We start from the raw sequence: 20,245 nt of genomic DNA on the forward strand, positions 1-20,245 counted from the left end.
AGAAGCAAGTTTGATCCCCAGCCCAGGTGCAATGGGTTAAGCATCCAGTGTTGCCACAGCTATGGCTAAGGTCGCAGCCGCAGTTCAGATTCAATCCCTGGCCCAGGAACTTTGCATATGTGGCCAAAAAATAAATAGGGTTTATTCCAGAGTGCAAAGTTGACATTATAAGTTAAAAATCTCGTAATAGAATTCACCACACAAAAATGTTCAAGAAAAGAAAAAAGGCCAAGGATCATCTCACGAGACATGGGAACATGTGTTTGGTAAACTTAAATACCCTTTCAGGATAATATGACAATCTCGGATTAGAAGGAAACTTCTCTAACTTGGTAAAAGGTATATGATATGTATGGCAACTGTCATATTTGATGAAAGTATTTCCCCTTCAAAGACAGAAACAAAACAAAGCTGATTTGATCACCAGCTGATTTTACCATGTACAGCTGATCACAGCCAAATATAGCAAGAATTGGAACAGAAAAACCTATTGTTTTTCACAAACAATTAATCAGTTACATATAAAATACAAGGTACTTTATAAATAAACTGTACTAACAGTGTTTAGCAAATTCGCTGGGTTAAATATCAAGTGATATGAGCCAACTGTGTTCCTACAGAAACTCTGGAAACAAATTTTAAATTATGATTTCAAAAACAAGCATATTTCCGACCACAAAAGGTCTAAGGTATCTAGGAAGATGTCTAAAGATTCAAAAGCTTACAAGGAAACCTAAATAACTGAAGACATAATACTTCAGGGGCAGAAAAAGATATTAAGATGTCAATTTTCCCAAAATTAATATATACATTCAATGCAATAAAATGAAAACCACAAAAGGGTTTTTCATGAAGCTTAACAGGCTCCCTGAACATTGCTACAGAAGTACACAAGAACCAGAGCATCCAACTTAGAAAACAAAGAACCAGATGCCCTAAAGAATGCATATTTTATTTTAAATTGATAGCAGTAAGACATGATATGGGCACAGAAAAACATGAATAGCCAATAACCAGAAACACACACTTCCATGATAACTTGATATAAAAAGACATGGGGAGTTCTTGTCGTGGCACAGTGGTTAATGAATCCAACTAGAAACCATGAGGTTGCGGGTTCGATCCCTGGCCTTGCTCAGTGGGTTGTGGATCCGGCATTGCTGTGAGCTGTGGTGTAGGTTGCAGACGCGGCTCTGATTTGATCCCTAGCCTGGGAACCTCCATATGCCACAGGAGTGGCCCTAGAAAAGGCAGAAAGACAAACAAACAAACAAACAAACAAAAAAACACATGGGTTTACCCACCAATGGGGTAAATAGTGTAACTGTTCATCTATATGAAAAAACAAATTGACTATGACATAACATACACAGAAATCAATTTCAGGTGATATAAAGGCCTGTAAAAAGGAAATAAAGAATACATTTATAATTTATGAAAAGAGGATTTTTCTAACCAAGACAAAAACATTGACAACATTAAAAAATTCAAGACTCCTGTGCCACAAAAGACTTTCCCATCAGTGAAAAGCTGAAGAATTGTAAAATGTTTATTAGCAATGCACACAAAAAAAGCTTACAAATCAAAAGCAAAAAGCAAAACAATCCAATAGCAGAGTAGGCAAAGATGGGGACAGGCAATTCACAGGAGAGGAAGCCTTAATGGCCAACCATCGGATGAAAAGACAATCACCCTTACAGGAGATCAGAGAAAGTCAAGTACAAACTGGAGTCAGATCCAATTAATCACTGCATCAGGGGGCAGAACTCAAGGAGTCTGAAAATATCAAGAGTTGGCGAAGACTGCCGCACAGTTACGGTGGAAATAAAATTTAGTACAACAGCTTTGAAAGACAGTTTGGCAAAAACCACTTAAATTGGACATATATACATGATTGAGAGATTCTAACCCTAGAAAAACTCTCGCATGAGTCTAAGGAGATGTATATAGGAATATTCATTGCCCCTTTTTTATATCAAAATATCAGAAGCAACTGGAGAATGGATACATTACAAAATAACCAGAAGGGTATACTATAATGCAGTCAAAATGCTCGTACTAGAGCTTTATGTATGGTGATGACTAAAGCAATCCGTCATTCTTAGACATGTTAAAAATTTACTGAAATATACTATATATTACTTAAACACTGTCTCAATATACGTATATATTCACAAATACATTTGGGAAATGACAAATATCAACATGTGGTCTGAGCCCAGAGGGAGGTTAATAGAACTGTAAAGGACTACAAGAGACTCAACTTGATCTGTAATGACTTGTTTTATTTATTAAAGCCCGAAATATTTTCTTATTGAGCCATATTTGACATATAACTTTATATTAGTCTCAGGTGTACAACATCCTAATTCAATATTTGTATATATTGTGAGATGATCCCCATAAGAAGTTTAGGTAACATCCACCACCACACATAATGACAGAATATTTTTGCCTGTGATGAAAACTTAAGCTCTGCTCTCTTAGCAACTTTCAAATATGCAATATAAGTATTAATAACTATATTCACTGTGCTACACATTACATCCCCAGCAATTTTTTTTTTTTTTTTTGTAACTGGACGTCTATACTTTTGGCCCACCTTCACTCAAAAGGTTTTGAAACAATTGCATCAAAATGTTAAAATTTTACAAAGCTGGGTATAATCAATATTCTATTGTACTATAGTACTCTCTACACTTCTCTGTATGCTTAACATATTTAAAAAACAAACACCGGAGTTCCATTCCCACTGGCACAGGGGAAACAAATCCGACTGGTAACCATGAGGTTGTGGGTTCGATCCCTGTCCTCACTCAGTGGGTTTATGATCCCGCGTTGCCATGAGCTGTGCTCTAGGCCACCCACAGACGTGGATCAGATCTTGCAATGCAGTGGCTGTGGCATAGGCCAGCAGCTGGAGCTCTGATTCCACCCCTAGCCTGGCAACCTCTATATGCCGTAGGTGCAGCCCTAAAAAGCAAAAAAAAAAAAAAAAAAAAAAAAAAAAAAAAAAAAAAAAAAAAACGCCTTAATCAGTCTGAGTCCAAGCAAGTGGGTTCCGTTGTCACTAGAGCAGAGAGGAGAAGGAAGGTGAGGAGGAGTAGGAAGCACTATCGCTAGGCTCCACCAGGGCCAAAGAATGATTAACAGATAAAACCTGAAATGCACAATGATGCATCATTTAACATTTCAATTTCCCAGCAGACGGCAAAAGGTCTGATATAACGAGATAACGTTACAGATTGATAGAGCCTGAGAGCTTAGACCACACAATCAGTGAGAGCTGGGTTCAAATTCCAGTTATTTTGTTTACTAATATGACTTCAACACTATTTAACACTCTCAGGAGTTAGTTTCCTCATCTGTAAAATGAGATAAACACCACCTTCTCTTAAGGACTGAGTTATTATTCAGTTTCTGTAACATCTATTTCTCCTGAAATTTTTAAGTAACCCAGAGGGCTTAAACCTTTATAAACCAAACACCACACCTAAAATGCAACCTTCTTGAAATCAGAGATCAAAACAAGACAAATAATTCCTCGTATGAAGAAAATTAAAAAAAAAAAACAAAACAAAACACTTCTATTTGCATTTTCCCCCCATAGACTAACAGCAGAATATGTTTATTTTGTTTCAAATTAATTTCCTTACAATGGTATGTGTGGATAGGTGTTTTCTGTTGTTGTTTTCTTTTGTTTTTGAAATTTTATTTTAATTAATTAATTTTTTTTTTTTAGGCCACACCTACGGCACATGGAAGTTCCCAGGCTAGCAGTCGAATCAGGACTGCAGCTGCCAGCCAATGCCACAGCCATGGCTATTTGGGATCCAAGTCTCATGTGCAACCTACACCACAGCTCATGGCAATGCCAGATCCTTTAGCCCACTGAGTGATGGAACTCCAGGGATGGAACCTGCATCCTCATGGATCCTAGTCCAGGTTCTTAACCCTCTGAGCCATAATGGCAATTCCCTGGATTGGTGTTTACACTCTATTTCTTCCAATGGTTTATCCCTTTCACAGTGACTTTTTAATTATAACTTTACAACAATTCTGTTATTTGGAAGATCAATTTTTTCCACCTAGATCATCTTCTTTAAGATTATATTGGCTAGGTTTGACCTTTTGCATTTTTATATAAATGTTAGAATCAGGGTGGCAGTTTCAAAACAATTTTCTGGAATTTTGATTGTGATTGCATTTGATTTAGAGATATGTTTTAAGAGAAGTGACATGAAATCAATGAAATCTTACAATATGTTGACATGGTATTTCTTTAAGACTTCTTTAACGTCTATTAATAAGGTTTTATAAATAATCTCAGAGTTCTTACACCAGTTCTATTATTAGAGTTATTCTTAAGTACTTGATACTTATAACACACTTCTATATAGCAACTTGGGGTAATTTTCTCACTTAAGAGTTTTTAAAAATTGAGAATATAACTGATATATCATTGTATTAGTTTCAGGTGTTCGATTTTTTAAAAATAGATTTGTATACCTCTGCTGTAAGTGTTTGGTGTATTCTACACTTTTTTTTTTTTCTTTTTGTCTTTTTGCCTTTTCTAGGGCTGCTCCCGAGGCATATGGAGGGTTCCCAGGCTAGGGGTCCAATTGGAGCTGTAGCCGCCAACCTACACCAGAGCCACAGCAGTGCGGGATCCAAGCCACGTCTGCGACCCACACCACAGCTCACGGCAACGCCGGATCCTTAACCCACTGAGCAAGGGCAGGGATCGAACTCACAACCTCATGGTTCCTAGTCAGATTCATTAACCATTGCACCACAACGGGAACGCCGGTGTATTCTACATCTTATACTTACTGTATTCTTCTCTTCTTACAAACAGCTTGTCTATGCTTTCTCTGTGACCAGCTTGGAGGAAAGCAAAATGATGTGCAACCAAAAACAGGCAGCATTCAATACTTTAAATATTTGATGAAACCTGAATAAGTTTGAGGAAAAAAATCATGCAAAAAATGTTCTTATAAGCATATATTCCTGATATATCATTTGAATTAAATATCTTGCTGTACCTAGGACTACAACCTCACCAAGTTCCCTATCATTCACCATCTTGTTCTTTCTACCTTTTCTTTCTCCACTGAGACAGAGCTGAATTTCTAGCTGCAGGTTGTGTTGTCCTACTTTTCCAAGGTAGTCCTGAAGGAGACAGGGACCTCGCCAGCAGCTCAGTCTCTCCATCCTGACTTGTCACTCGGAGATGCATCTACGCATGTCTGACGGTGACTGCTGAGTGCTGAAGACCCACTGGACCCCCATGTACAAACCAGCATGTCAGACGTAAGCCCTGAAAACAGGGCAGAGGCCTCGGCTACTTCCTGGGCCCTCCCCTCCACTGGTTTTGCCAGGTGACTTCGGTCACCTGATCAACCACAATTAGGGTTAGCTAAACAGGGTTCTAGGAGATGCAAATCCCTTAGAGTTGGGACCCAAACATGAATCCAGATGAATGGTTCTTCCTTGCAGGCCTAAACTAAGGTTTCAAACCTCCCTGCGCTGGCTGGTGGCAGTTCATCTAGGTGCAAATACTTTTTTTTTTTTGTCTTTTTTGTCTTTTTGCTATTTCTTTGGGCCACTCCCATGGCATATGGAGGTTCCCAGGCTAGGGGTCGAATCGGAGCTGTAGCCGCCAGTCTACGCCAGAGCCACAGCAACACGGGATCCAAGCCGCGTCTGCAACCTACACCACAGCTCACGGCAACGCCAGATCGTTAACCCACTGAGCAAGGGCAGGGACCAAACCCGCAACCTCATGGTTCCTAGACGGATTCGTTAACCACTGCGCCATGACAGGAACTCCAAGGTGCAAATACTTTTAAAAGCAGTTATCTTCTAGTTTACCAACACCCACACCCAGAAGGGGTACCTCTGCCTACGGGACAGGAGCTCTAGCTCCCAAAAGCTATCTGGATCTCTGAAAGTTGCTTAATAGCTCACCTTTCAGGAATTCATCTCCTCCATGGCTCTTTCCTAAACATTTTATCTGATGCTCAGGAGCAGATAACAACCCACTATTACTTCTTGCCCAGCCTGAGCCTGCCTAGGATAATCATTTACTACATGGAATAAGCATTTACAACATGTAATAAGTCTATCTTATAGGCAGTTCTTTAAGGGATGCCACGCAATTACCAAAGGGCTGTATCATCACGCAGCAAACGAAGGCTGATTTTTTTTTTTTTTTTTTTTTTTGTCTTTTGTCTTTTTAGGGCTGTACCCTCAGCATATAAAGGTTCCCAGACTAGGAGTCAAATCAGAGCTGTAGCTGCTGGCCTACACCACAGCCACAGCAAAGCAGGATCCAAGCTGCTTCTGGCAACACCAGATCCTTTACCTACTGAGCGAGGCCAGAGGTCAAACCCATGTCCTCACAGATACTAGTCAGGTTTGTTAACCACTGAGCCACAATCGGAACTCCTGATTTTTTTTTTTTTTTGAAATGACAGCATTGTGTCCTCTAAAGACATAAATCTCCTAGACCCTATGATTATCATTTCCTCAGCTGGTAAAAAGTGCAGGACATCATCCCACCTTAGCATTTATTTATGGAAAAGCAGCAACTAAAGTTCAAAGAAAAATAGCTGGAGAATCTAAGCATGACAAGAGGAAAACAGGCGAGGAGAACCCTAATGGGCAGTAAGAGGGAGGAAGCCACATCCCTTTGAAGGATAAAGAGTTAGCACCATTAATCATTAAACACTAAACCAATTAGAAAGGATGTATCAGAAAGAAAAAGAAACAAACGTGAAAGGTCTCATTTGTAGTTTACCGTAGGTAGCCCAGTACAATTTCGTCTTATGAACAGAAAATTCAAAATGTGCCCTCAGATTCTGAAATAAGATATCCTCTCAAGCTCCGAGTTTATAAACACAGAAGGGGGCATAGATGAATTCACACTGCAATATGAGAACAAATTTAACTTCTAATAGAAACATGGTTCACGATGGAGTAAGTCAGAAATCTCAATGTTTATCTCCACATGCATTTATTCCTGGCAATACATTGGAGTTTTCTGTAGAGTGTTTATCTAACTTGGCTTTCTTCTGATGGACCTTCTGGCATGCAACATAAGCTCGTCATATACACAGCCCATATGCAGAGGTAATCACTTTCTCCCTGTACAGAAACTCCAAGAATAATTATGAGGGAAAAGGAAGGAGCTAACATATGTCGGGGATCTATTAAGAGATGGATACTGTATAAAGCACTTAACAGATATTTCACCATTTAAATCTGTGAACACAGTGAGTACTACTGAATTCTAGAGATTTAAAAAAAAAAATTAGCTGGAGAGATACCTATACTGAACGATCCCCTAGCTACGGGATTTAAACCGAGATTTGCTTTTTTTTTTTTTTTGTCTTTTTCCCATTTTCTTGGGCCGCTCCCATGGCATATGGAAGTTCCCAGGCTAGGGGTCGAATCAGAGCTGTAGCCGCCAGCCTACACCAGAGCCACAGCAACGCAGGATCCGAGCTGCGTCTGCAACCTACACCACAGCTCACGGCAATGCCGGATCGTTAACCCACTGAGCAAGGGCAGGGATCGAACCCGCAACCTCATGGTTCCTAGTCGGATTCGTTAACCACTGCGCCACGACGGGAACTCCATTAAACCGAGATTTGAACCAAAAGTCACCTGGATCTAAGATCATTCATTCTCTTTTCTCAGTTACATGTGCGGCAAAGCCAGACCACATCATGTCCTCATTGGGTGACCTTAGAAACATACTTCATACTGCAATTAACTGCTCACACTTTAGTCCAAAAGAAAGTACAGTCAACACAGACACGATTCCTTATTTTGGGGACTGACGATTTTAACAACTGTAACAACTCCCTTTATAAACCTTAAAAAGTCACTGAAGGGAGCTCCCTTCATGGCTCAGTGGCTAACAAATCCATCTAGGATCCATGAGGATGCAAGTTCGATCCCTGGCCTCACTCAGAGGGTTAAGGATCCGGCGTTGCCGTGAGCTGTGGTGTAGGTTGCAGACGCGGCTCAGATCCTGCGTTGCTGTGGCCGTGGCACAGGCTGGCAGTTACAGCTCCGATTTGACCCCTAGTCTGGGAACCTCCATATGCTGTGAGTGCAGCTCTAAAAGGCAAAAAAAAAAAAAAAAAAAAAGTCACTGAATAGTTTCAGGCAAAAAAATAAATTGATCTAATCAAAGTTTTAAAAACATAACACTTAACAAACCAACTGCAAAAATCACTTGAGAAAAGCAACTGGAAACTCTGAATATGGATGAGCAGAAAATGATACCAAAGAGTTGTTTCCAATTTTGTGACATATGAGAATGGTACTGTGGTGACACAAGTGAATTCTTCCTTCGAGATCCACACGGAGGCATGAGGACTAAGATAAAATGACAGGATGCCAAGGATTTGTTTTATTTCATTCCCCTCAAAATGCGAGAAAGTGATCAAGTATGGACAAATGTTAATTACTGCTGAATCTAGCTGATTGGCTACAATGGCATTCTTTATATTCTCTTGATGTTTGTGAATGTTTGCAAACTGCATAATACAAAGTTAAGAGAAAAAAAAAAAAGAAGTCTTTCAATCTCAAGAAACACAACCCATTGAACATGGAATTCAACTACTTTAATCCATAAGTATCCACTCTCTAATATCAGAAATAAAAACTTAGAGGTTTTAAAAACATAGATTTTGGAAATATGATGGAATTAAAAAAACCTATTAGTAATGAGGCTCAAAAACACCTGTCTTCCAACAGACACAAAGTAGAGACCTACTTGTTAGTCAGAACACTGGGTAAGAATTAGGGGAACAAATCTATTAATTAATTAAGACACTGAGGATCTTACCTCATGTCTTTAATGAAAACTACAGGAAATCACTTGATGAGATCAAAATACATTCATTTCCTTGGCTTAAAACCAAGATAGCCACTCAGCAAACGAGGCAGAATGAAATACCTTGTAAAACACAGATGGCAGATTCCTTCCTTAGTGGAATGGCAGGTGTGAGATCCAAATTCCTTAGAAATTCTCAGACAACTTTTCTGGTCTCCAATACCAGCCCTGGGTTTGAGAGAGGCCAAACCACCCATTCATGGATTGAACCAGTGACCCATTCAAAAGGAAAAGAAAGCTTTTAATCCAGATTCTACCCACAGTAACTGGGTGAACCACCCTTGAAGTCGTGCAAAAGAGTTTGAAAAACAGAAAGCAGCCCCGAAGAGTGGCAATTTTTTGGAGTTTTCTCGTGGCATAGTGGGTTAAGGATCTGGTGCTATCACTGCAGTGGCTCAGATCGCTGCTGTGGTGCAGGTCTGATCCCTGGCATGGGAACTTCCACATGCTGCAAGGTGGCCAAAAAAAAAAAAAAAAAAAAAAGTGGCAAGTTCTTTGGTGACCTAGTCTACCTCCATCCTCTCCATCCTCCCATCCCTGAGGGTAAGAGCACATCAGTTTAACTTAATGATGAGCAAGGTCCTGTCTGCAGACATCTCCGGAGCTTCCTCTGGGTGTTCTATATGGACCAGCACAACTACACAGCAGCTACAAACACAGTCTTCCTGCGGCTGCAAGCCCAGTTTCTCCTTGGAATTCAGCTGGCTTCAGAAGAACAAGGTGCTCGCTCTCTCTGCCTGAGCAAACAAAAATCCGTCTTACAGTCTGGGCAGGAGCAAAGCAGGGAATACAAACTCGCCCCACTTCAAAGCACAAGGCATATCTTTCAGTGACTAAACAGCAATTCCAGCAGGAGTGACAATGAAGGCTTTCTTCCCTATTATTGCTGGAAACAATCACCAGCTATTTGGTTCATATTAATTAGTTTATGTCTAGTATTAGGCAGCCTTGCTTAGAAAAATGCTCTTTGTTACCAAATGAATAGAGTAACAAACAAAACCAAAAGCTTTTTTTTTTTTTAATTGTTGTTTTTGCCTTAGGAAAGGATTGTCAGGCCTTTCACACTTGAATGTGGGCTTATCTTTGCCCACGTCCCTGAATTCACCCTAAAAGAATGCAAGTTGATGTGCCAGACAATACCAGGCTAAACTGATTGAGCGAGCTGCTTATTATGCTTTGCCTAAGGAGATGCTGTATTTGAATTACTTTTACCTTCTCTGAACGGGGCGGGGGGGGGGGGGGGGGGGGGGGAGGACCCTTGATAATAGGAGAGAATACATGAGTACAGGCTTGGGGGCAAGAGCAAATCAGCCGTGGATTAAAATCTAACTGCACAAATCACATGTGAAGCGTGGACAAATAATCAGGAGGCTCCTCATTGACAAGAGGATCCTGGGAACCAGGTGACCCAATGATCCACATCTCCCAGAAAAGTAAGCTGCCTCTCTCTGTGACGCCCCCCCCCCCACAGCCCAGCTCATAGCTGACTCCTTCCGAGAGGACTTGAGTTCCTCTAACATCAGAGACTACTCCTGTTCCCATCATCTGATGAGGGAAAAAAAAAAAAAAAAAAAAAAAGAAGGCATTCACTTCCTTGATCAAGATTCATTCATGAATCAGTTCAACAAAACTGTCAAACGTCAAGGTTTGAACCCAGAGCTATGCAGGCTTCTTTGAGGGTAATGTTAAATACTTTTAACGTGGCCCACGAGGCCCTGCAAAATCATCTACAACCTTGTAACCCATTCACCGACCTCCTCTACAGCCAGAAGGAGGCTGATAAATATTTAACAATGGGCTCTTAGGAATGAGGGCCTGTGTTTGCCAATTTCCGTGGTGTAAATACTCCACGCTGGCTGATTTCAAGCTACAAGCATGTAGTCAGTGGGCTCACGAGAAAGTTGAACAATAAGATCTTGTGAGCTGGGAGAGCTGGCTCTAGACATCACTGTTGACAAACTCACACCCCACTCTACTCCAGCTACCCCTCAACTAACATCCAAATGCTGTGTACTCGCTCACCTTGGGAGACCTGAAACCTACACAGGCTATGTTTTCCCCCTTACTGGTATAATTCGTACTCATTCCTAAGTTCCCAACCTGGCAGTCTTCCTTTGAGAAGCCTTCTCTGATCCTCTTTTCCAGCGTTCCACTTAAACCCTGGACACCTGTACTTTCTATATCATAGCATTTGTCACCCAGTATTGTAATTTTTTGTTTCCTTATTCTGGTATTTCCCACCACACTTCTAAACTCTGACAGGGTAAAAACCTTCTTTATTTTACGGATTCTTGCATCCCCAGGCCTGCCACTGTGCTTGCTGAACAACACAGCAATGTCTTGAGCAATATGTCAGATACTAAGTTTTTTACACACATGATCCCATTTCAACCTTAAAACCACCTTATGAAGTTGGTTTTATTATGATGATGCTCATTTGGCAGATGAGGGAATTGAGGCACTGAGAGAAGGAATACCTTCTCCCACCCTCCCCCACAGGCTCAGTTAGTAACTGTTAGAGCCAGAATTTGAACCCAGGTAGTGTGACTGGAGAGTCCTGTACATCCTTCTAAACCCATGTTTTTTTACTTTTTTTTTTTTAACTATTGGTGACTCTCAAGGAAAAAATGTTGATTAACTTTGAATTCTCCCTCATGAGAAATTAAATACTAAGGAACAGGATTTCATCAGGCAGGGTTAGGCTCTGGAGCGATTTTTTTCATCTTCCAAGATCCAACTTTTGCCCTGCTGGGGGCAACATCACTCCCACTGACAGTATACGTTCCAGACCTTTCACTACGCATTTACATTAACGCTTATCCCTAAAAACACATGGTCCCGTTTTACAGTTTTAATGACATCTTCCTGTAAGTATTAGTCTGAATCTTGCTTTTTCTCCCCCTCTACTGGACACCTAGAGGAGACAGAGCTGTGTTGAGATAGACGGACATCCATCATTTAACTACTGAATAATATTTAAATCATATCAACGTAACTGACTTTATTAAAGTCCTTCTACTATTGAATATTATCAAGTTTTGGACTTCTTGGCCTTCAATGAATATCTTCCCGTACATCTCCTTGGGCTCATGCTTTTCTAACATAGGTACCAAGATGGGAACAGCGTATGTACAAAGGTACACAAATTTTTTTAAATTTTATTTTATTAGTGTAGAGCTGATTTACAGTGTTGTATTAGTCCCAGGTGTATAGCAAAGTGAATCAGTCATACATATAAACATAGCCATTCTTTTTTTCCCATGGAAGTTATTACGAACTATTGAGGCAACTTTTCTGTGTTATACAGTAGGCTCTCATTAACCACCTATTTTATACACTAGGGTGTATGTGTTATTCCCTCCCCTCCGCCACAGTTTCACCTATGGCAACTATAAGGTTGCTTGTGAAATCTGTAAGTTTGTTTCTGTTTTTTAAATAAGTTCTTTTGTATCATTTTTATTAGATTCCACATATAAGTGTTATCACATGATATTTGTCTGTCTGACTTCCTTCACTCGATATGAAAATCTTTAGGTCCATTCTTGTCGCTGCAAATGACATTATTTTTTTTATGCCTGAGTAATATTCCATTGTATATATGCACCACATTGTCTTTACGCAATCCTCTGTAGATGTACGCGGAGGCTATTTTCATGTCTTGGTTATTGTAAATGGTGCTGCAATGAACACTGGGGTACATGTATCTTTATGAATTGTGGTTTTCTCTGGATATATGCCCAGGAGTGGGAGTGTTGGATCATATGGTAGTTCTATATTTAATTTTAATAGATACTTTCAAGTTACTCTCCAGAATGACTGTAATTTACTTTCTCACACAGAACTTATAAGAGTACACATTTCCCCAAGAGTTTATATTAAATATGACCTCTTTCTACCTAGGGCGGTGCTAAACATTTTCATTAAATGAGTCATTTAAAAGTGTTTATATTAATCACGGCTGAGAGTAGCTTGGGTAAGAGGGAAGATGTGTAGATAAGATGATGCTGTTGGGGGAGTTCCCGTCGTGGCGCAGTAGTTAACGAATCCGACTAGGAACCATGAGGTTGCGGGTTTGGTCCCTGCCCTTGCTCAGTGGGTTAACGATCCGGCGTTGCCGTGAGCTGTGGTGTAGGTTGCAGACGCGGCTCGGATCCTGCGTTGCTGTGGCTCTGGCGTAGGCCGGTGGCTACAGCTCCGATTCCCTAGCCTGGGAACCTCCATATGCTGCGGGAGCGGCCCAAGAAATAGCAACAACAACAACAAAAACAAAACAAAACAAAAAAAAAAAACCAAAAAAAAGACAAAAAAAAAAAAAAAAAGATGATGCTGTTGGAAATGCCGACCAATGAGAGTGTGAGGTTGGGCTGCTGAAATGTCCAGAAAACCTGTATTAGGGCCTAACTTACCCCCATAAAACGCCAAGACTAGTCTTAGCAGGGGACTTGCAGCAGACTTTGAAATGGTGACCTCAGGTAACCGGCACTAAATCTTTTTACCCCTTCACCATGTCTCTCGGGCACCAAGAACAATATTGAGGGGAATGGAAACCAAACACCCAAAGTAAATGAAGTGGTGAAAAGGCAATGATCCATTTACCAGAGAAGAACAATACATATGATGATGAGAACACTAAACAGCCTGAAAAATGAGGCTAAAAACTTTACAGTGTTAGGAAGCAGCAAGGACCGCATCCATATGATAAATGCCAAGGTCTTTTAGAGAAGAAAAGCATTTCTAGTAAATAAAAGTAGAAATGCCCCTTTCTCCCTCTCCTTCCTTTCCCTTCCTCCCCTTCTTAACACACACACCCATATACATACCCCTACCTGAAAGACATACAACCAGGACCTACTGTAGAACACAGGGAACTATATTCAGTATCTCCAAATAGACTATAATGGAAAAGAATCTGAAAAAGAATATATGTATATATACACACAAATACACATATGCATAACTAAATCACTTTGCTGTACCCTTGATAATAACGCAACTTGGAAAAACAACTATACTTCAATTTTAAAAACAAAACCAGCATCAAAATCATAGGTCTGTTACTTCAGATAGCCATTTCCTTATGAAGGCTCCCATACCACATAAAACTTATATACAATACACACACACACACACTTTAGTATCCCGCAAATTATGATGCAGTGGGAAAAAAAGCATGGAACAACATTTCACAACACAAAGATTCAAATTTCAACTGTGGCTTTTTCTCAAAGGTGTACTTTTTCCTTCCAACTTGGCCTAAAACAATTCTCATCAAGGACACAGGAGGTCACACTCTAAGGAAGAGAAGATGCTAAAGGAAGAGCAAATGGGAGACCATACTTGTTGAACACCTACTGAGTGCTTCGCATAGAGACCCTCGTTCAATCCCTATAACCAGGCTGGGAGGTACGATGACCTAAGAAATGGAAACCGAGCAAGGTAAACATGACTAAGGCCCCTGAGCCAGCAGCTGAGATGTGAACGCAGCCCTAAGAACTCCAAAGTCTGCTTCCCCAGGGTACCATGGAGCCTGCTGAAACTCAAGAGTCTGTTAATACTTGAAGAGGTCAGATTGTAAAACAGACAGAACAGTGCTCCTGCTATGTTACTGTTCTTCCCTGGACAGAAAGAGGAACTCATGTTACCGCTGCTCAGAAGTTTCTAGAATTGCATTTTTCTCCTCAAAGTTACTCAAACATATCCAGGGAAAATAATCATCATTATAAGAGGAGGACATCAAGACAATATTCAGAAAACTTGCTGGAAGATTAGATCTGTTCTGAGATAAGCCCTAAAAAAGCCAAAGGAGGGAAAATAGCAGGATTTGCTACTGGCTGTCTTTTTTTTTTTTTTTTTTTTTACATGAAAGACTCCATTTTTTTAACAGTACTTTTGTTTAATTATAGTTGATTTACCATATTGTGTCCATTTCTGCTGTACAGCAAAGCAACCCACTCACACATATACACTATTGGCTGTCTTGATGGGAAGTTTGGGGCCTACAGGGGCAGCCAGACATCCCAGGCACTGAGAACCAAAAGCACCCCCTTCACAAAAACTCCCCTACCCAAATCCCCACCAAATGATCATTCTGTAGACACATGACCTCCAGAATCCAACACACTTTCCGAAACTCAACTGAAATATTCAACAATACAATGACAAGCCCAAACCTATGCTGGTCCTGAATCACATACCTGGGGCTGTGAAATGACAGGCATGGACGTGAAAGCAGCAGCCATGGCAGGTCCGGAGTGATGGGCAGTGACCAGGCCCCAGGACTAAGGCGCCGGACACAGGAGTCAGGTTCTGGTGGTTGCTGATCAGATCGCAGTCATGCTAGGGGCAACTGTACCTGGAAAAGGATGGCAAACCCACGTTTAGCCTGAGAGGATGAGCACTTGGGAGGGAAGTACCGCTGGCCACAGGAAGTGAAAATCCCCCATACCAAATGCCAACTACCCACTTAGTGAAAAGTGGAAGCTGGGAGAGAGCCGCTAACGCCCCAACACCAGGAGTCCTGTACCACATTATGTGGCTGGATCTTCCTAAGTCTGAATCCCACTCGGCATGCTAGCTAGATGTTCTGGGCAGGTGATTTCAAACTGTGAAGATGGGGAGTGTAGGCAGGGGGGAAAGGCCATCCTGTCACTAAGTCATAAAGTGAGGGGCTCCCAATTAAGAGCTGACAGTTTATAGACAAAAGGCAAGGAGACTGCTAGCATCCAGTCTCTTGGAGAGCACCCAGTTCAGCCCTGCCCATCAGCAGATGAAAAAACTGAGAACTGGAAAAGAGCGATGACAGAAGCAGACTCTTCGTCAAAGGCAGAACCAGCCCTAGAGCATCAAACATTCCCAGTCCCCCAAAAGGCATAAGGAAATGGGTTCCATGTGTCCGTTTCCTTAGGGAACCTGGGACCACTTGCAGAATTAAAGAAAGGCAAGACACTGCCCCAAGGCTATCAGAGTTGGTCACAAGAAGTAGTCAAGTATCTGGACTGGGCAGGAAGAGAGGCTTTGAAAATCAGACTTCCTCACGTGTCAGTGTGTGTATGAGGAAGGATGTCTCTCAACTCCCCTCAACATCGTTAGGGAGAGGATGCTGGATAAGCACAAAGTATAACCAAAACTTCCACTATTAAAATGTGTATTAAGAATAACTCACAAGTATGATAACTTCCTTGCAGTAAAGCATGGCCTAAGTTCCATCAAAATACTGATGTAATCATTTCCACATTGCAATCTAGTCCAGACAGGAGAATTTTTTCATTTTTTATTTTATTTTTATTTATTTATTTATTTATTTATTTAGTCTTTTCAGGGCTGCAGTCACGGCATATGGAGGTTCCCAGGCTAGGGGTAGAATCAGAGCTGTAGCTGTCGGCCTACACCAGAGCTCACGGCAACGCCGGATCCTTAACCCACTGAGCAAGGAAAGGGATTGAACCCGCAACCTTATGGTTCCTAGTCGGATTCGTTAACCACTGCGCCATAACGGGAACTCCAAGAATTTTTTCATTTAAAAAATTTAAGAAAATATACAACTACCATATGATCCAGCAATCCCACTCCTGGGCATATATCCGGACAAAGCTATGATTCAAAAAGATACATGCATACCTATGTTCACTGTAGCACCATTCACAATAGCCAAGACATTGACAGATGAATGGATGTGGTACATTTATACAGTGGATTATTACTCAGCCATAAAAGGAACAAAATATGCCATTTGCAGCAACATGGATGCAGCTAGAGATTCTCATACCAAGTGAAGTCAGAAAGAGAAAGACAAATACCACATGGTATCATTTATGTGTGGAATCTAAAATATGGCACAAATGAATCTGTCTACAAAATGGGAACAGACCCACAGACATGGAGAACAGACGTATGGTTGCCGAGGGGGAAGGCGCAGGGTGGACTGAGAGTTTGGGGTTAACAGACGCAAGCTATTCCATTTTGAATGGATGGACAATAAAGTCCTACTGTATAGCACAGAGAACTACATCCAGTCTCTCAGGATAGACTATGATGGAAAGGAATATTTTAACAAAAAGAATGTATATAGGACTGAGTCACGTTGCTATACAGCAGAAATTGGCACAACATTGTAAGTCAACTATATTTTAATTTAAAAAAGTACTTAAGAAAATATTTTCAAAACTAAAGAAAATATTTTCATTTAAGAAAATTTGGAGTTCCTGTCATGGCGCAGCGGAAATGAATCTGACTAGGAACCATGAAGTTGCGGGTTCGATCCCTGGCCTCGATCAGTGGGTTAAGGATCATGCGTCGCCATGAGCTGTGGTGTAGGTCGCAGACACGACTCGAATCTGGTGTTGCTGTGGCTGTGGTGTAGGCTGGCAGCTGCAGCTCTGATTCGACCCTAGCCTGGGAACTTCCATATACCGTAGTGTGGCCCTGGAAAAAAAAAAAAAAGAAATTCATTTTTGGGTTGTTTCCATACCACCTAATACCACCGTTTTACTCAAAAGATATTTATGGGACTTCTAAGTGAAGTAAGGGCATGATGAATAAAAATGAGCTGCCTACAAGGAGCTTCTGTCTGTAAATATACTTTCTAGCTTCACCAGCATGCAAGATGATGCTGGAACACTTTTAAACTATTGGGAAATGATACGCTTCATAATAGTACAAGCTATGAACCAGGATCACAAGATCAAGTCTTGAGCAGTAAGTAAGGGTGGAGTTGGATATTTAACCCAAGTCTTCGCCAAATCTTCTGGCACTATTCTCCAGTAGTTGGATGATGCTGGGCACGTCAGACAACCTCAAAAGAACTGTTTCCTAAGAAACAATCTAGATTTGGCAGCAATGTCTATGAACCTTACATTTTGACTTTTCTCCTGTCTTCGTGTTATCATCCTTCCCAGTGCAATCACGTTCGGTTTCAGTTTTTTAGAACCGTGGCAGCTTCCTGATTTCTACCTCTCACTTTCTGTTGGAGTGGCTTTTTTTCTGGCTGCACCCCTGGCGCACAGAATTTCCTGGTCCACAAATTGAACCAGTGCCACAGCAGCAACCGGAGCCACAGCAATGACAATGCTGGATCCATAACCCACCGAGCCACCTGGGAATTCCTAAAGCAATTATTTTTACTGATAAATAAGAAGTAAAGCGTTCAAGCCAATCTGTTCTAATATTCCACACAAAATTCCATAGCTACCCTGAGATGACCGTGATGTTCTCTTTGGTCCCAGTTTTAGGAGGGAAAAGAGCTGCTGTTTATCACCCCAAGTTTAGATAACAGCCCAGGAGAAAGGCATAAATACACAGAGTGCCTTTCTTCTCTCAGGATGGCTGCCAGGCAGCCGGGGCTACCCTGGGAAATTACAGGGCCCCACAGTGCCCTGCTTTGTACGCCACTTACTCCTGGCATCACTTTGTGTGACCCCCCAGTCCTCTCTTTTTCCTTTTTCCACATATTTACAATTCACATCATCTTGTCCTTTCATGTGTAGGATGGATAGATGAATATATTAATAGCATGATAACCAAAAACCAAAAGATGCAGGCAAGTGAGATTCTATTCTTGAAGACTCACACTGTGTGTGCAGGTCCAATCTTCTTTCTGCCCAGCTAAGTCATGAAGCAACATAACCTTAAAATGTATTCAATATTCAGAGTACATGGCATTGCCCAAAAGAGTGGCCACTCAGATGGGGAAGGAGTATGACAAATATGCCACATGGCATCACTGTTGACAGCAAAGGGGAGAGGGCGGGAGATGGAATTTAACAGATACCTACCGGATGCTGATGCTGGCCCAGTCGTTTCACATACAGTTTGGGCAGTAACTCATTTAATAGATGAGAAACCCAAGACTTTGAAAGGTTATGCATCACGCCCAGTCACATGGCCAGGAAATGATGGGCCTAAGACCTGAACCAAGACCCACTCCAGGGCCTTCCATAGCCAAACCCTCAAAGTGAATGTAAATTAAGGGAGAGAAAATGCTTGGAGTTTTTTTACAGCAAAAATGTCAGGGGAGTTCCCATCATGGCTCAGCAGAAGAGAATCTGCCTAGTATCCATGAGGACTCGGGTTCCACCCCTGGCCTCGCTCAGCGGGTTAAGGATCTGGCATTGCCGTGAGCTATGGTGTAGGTCACAGACGCAGCTTGGATTCTGAGTTGCTGTAGCTGTGGTGTAGGCCGGTAGCTGTAGCTCCAATTGGCCCCTTAGCTTGGGAACCTCCATATGCTGTGGGTGAGGCCCTAAAAGGAAAAAAAAAAAAAAAAAAAAAAAAAAAGTCAGAAAGTTCTGAAGGAAGCAGGATGCAAGTCAGATGCCATGCAGGGTAACTATTTCCCCAAACCGTAAAATAGGGGACCATGGGCTGCTCTCATCCATATAAAACTTTGATGATGTGTCCCTAAATGATGATCCCTAAACTTTAATGATGTGTTCTGACTTATGTGACATATCCCCAAACTACACAGTAGATAACAGAGATTGTTAGTTTCATATTTTGAAGAAGAAAATTAAGACAGAAAATGAACTGCCTTTGAGACAAATCAAGTTTTGAGGCTTTCATGAAAACCTTTCTTTTTTTCCAGATGAAGACCTCTTTACTTCTGAGATAACAGTGTGTAATACTCGAAGATTCACGAAAGATGGGATATAGTTACCTAACTCTGAAAATAAATAGGCTACCTCAAAGAGTAGTAATGTCTTAAAGTTACATATGAAACCTATTTACTTCCCAACCTATTTACAAAACTGTACAAATCATGGAGGAACAGACTTGATGACAAAAAAGACAACATGCTAAGAAAGGATGCCATTCAGTCTTTCGCCAAGTAAGCTGGATTATTTTGACATACTTGTCTCCAGCTTTCCCTGAGCCCCATCAACTACAGACTTGCACAAAATTTTTTTTAAAAAAACCCATCCCTCTCTGAAATCTTCCAAGTACTTAGATACCTGTCCTGCGGTTCTTTGAACCTGCCCTCAACCTAACTCTCTGCTCCTTTGGCTTGAGCTCCAGCTGGAGGAATCCACAAGGCAGTGTGAGTTGGCCCCGTTAACCCCAGGTGTCCCTTGCCATTACTATTCCCCCTTCTCCTCCTCCCTAGTTATCCCCATTCTCCATTATAGGCATGCCTTCTACTCTCTATCACTCTTCTCAAAACCACAGAACTACTTTTTTTTTTTTGTCTTTTTAGAGCCACACCTGCAGCACATGGAGGTTCCCAGGCTAGGGATCGAATCAGAGCTGTAGCCACCAGCCTATGCCAGAGCCACAGCAAGGTGGGATCTGAGTCAAGTCTGCAACCTACACCACAGTTCATGGCAACGCCGGATCCTTGAC

At 41.3% G+C, this 20,245-nt stretch overlaps 1 protein-coding gene across 6 annotated transcripts in view; it reads right to left on the reverse strand.

The window, feature by feature from the left end:
• LPAR1 (lysophosphatidic acid receptor 1) overlaps positions 1–20,245 on the reverse strand; it is a 168,246-nt gene that overhangs the window by 82,017 nt on the left and 65,984 nt on the right. For all 6 annotated transcript variants that reach the window (XM_021069121.1, XM_021069292.1, XM_021069049.1 and 3 more), the window contains 1 exon segment: positions 15,106–15,263. In XM_021069121.1, coding sequence (XP_020924780.1) covers positions 15,106–15,150 — 45 coding nt within the window. In that variant the 5' untranslated portion in view covers positions 15,151–15,263.

Source organism: Sus scrofa, chromosome 1 (assembly GCF_000003025.6).
Source record: "Sus scrofa isolate TJ Tabasco breed Duroc chromosome 1, Sscrofa11.1, whole genome shotgun sequence".
Lineage (NCBI taxonomy): Eukaryota > Metazoa > Chordata > Mammalia > Artiodactyla > Suidae > Sus > Sus scrofa.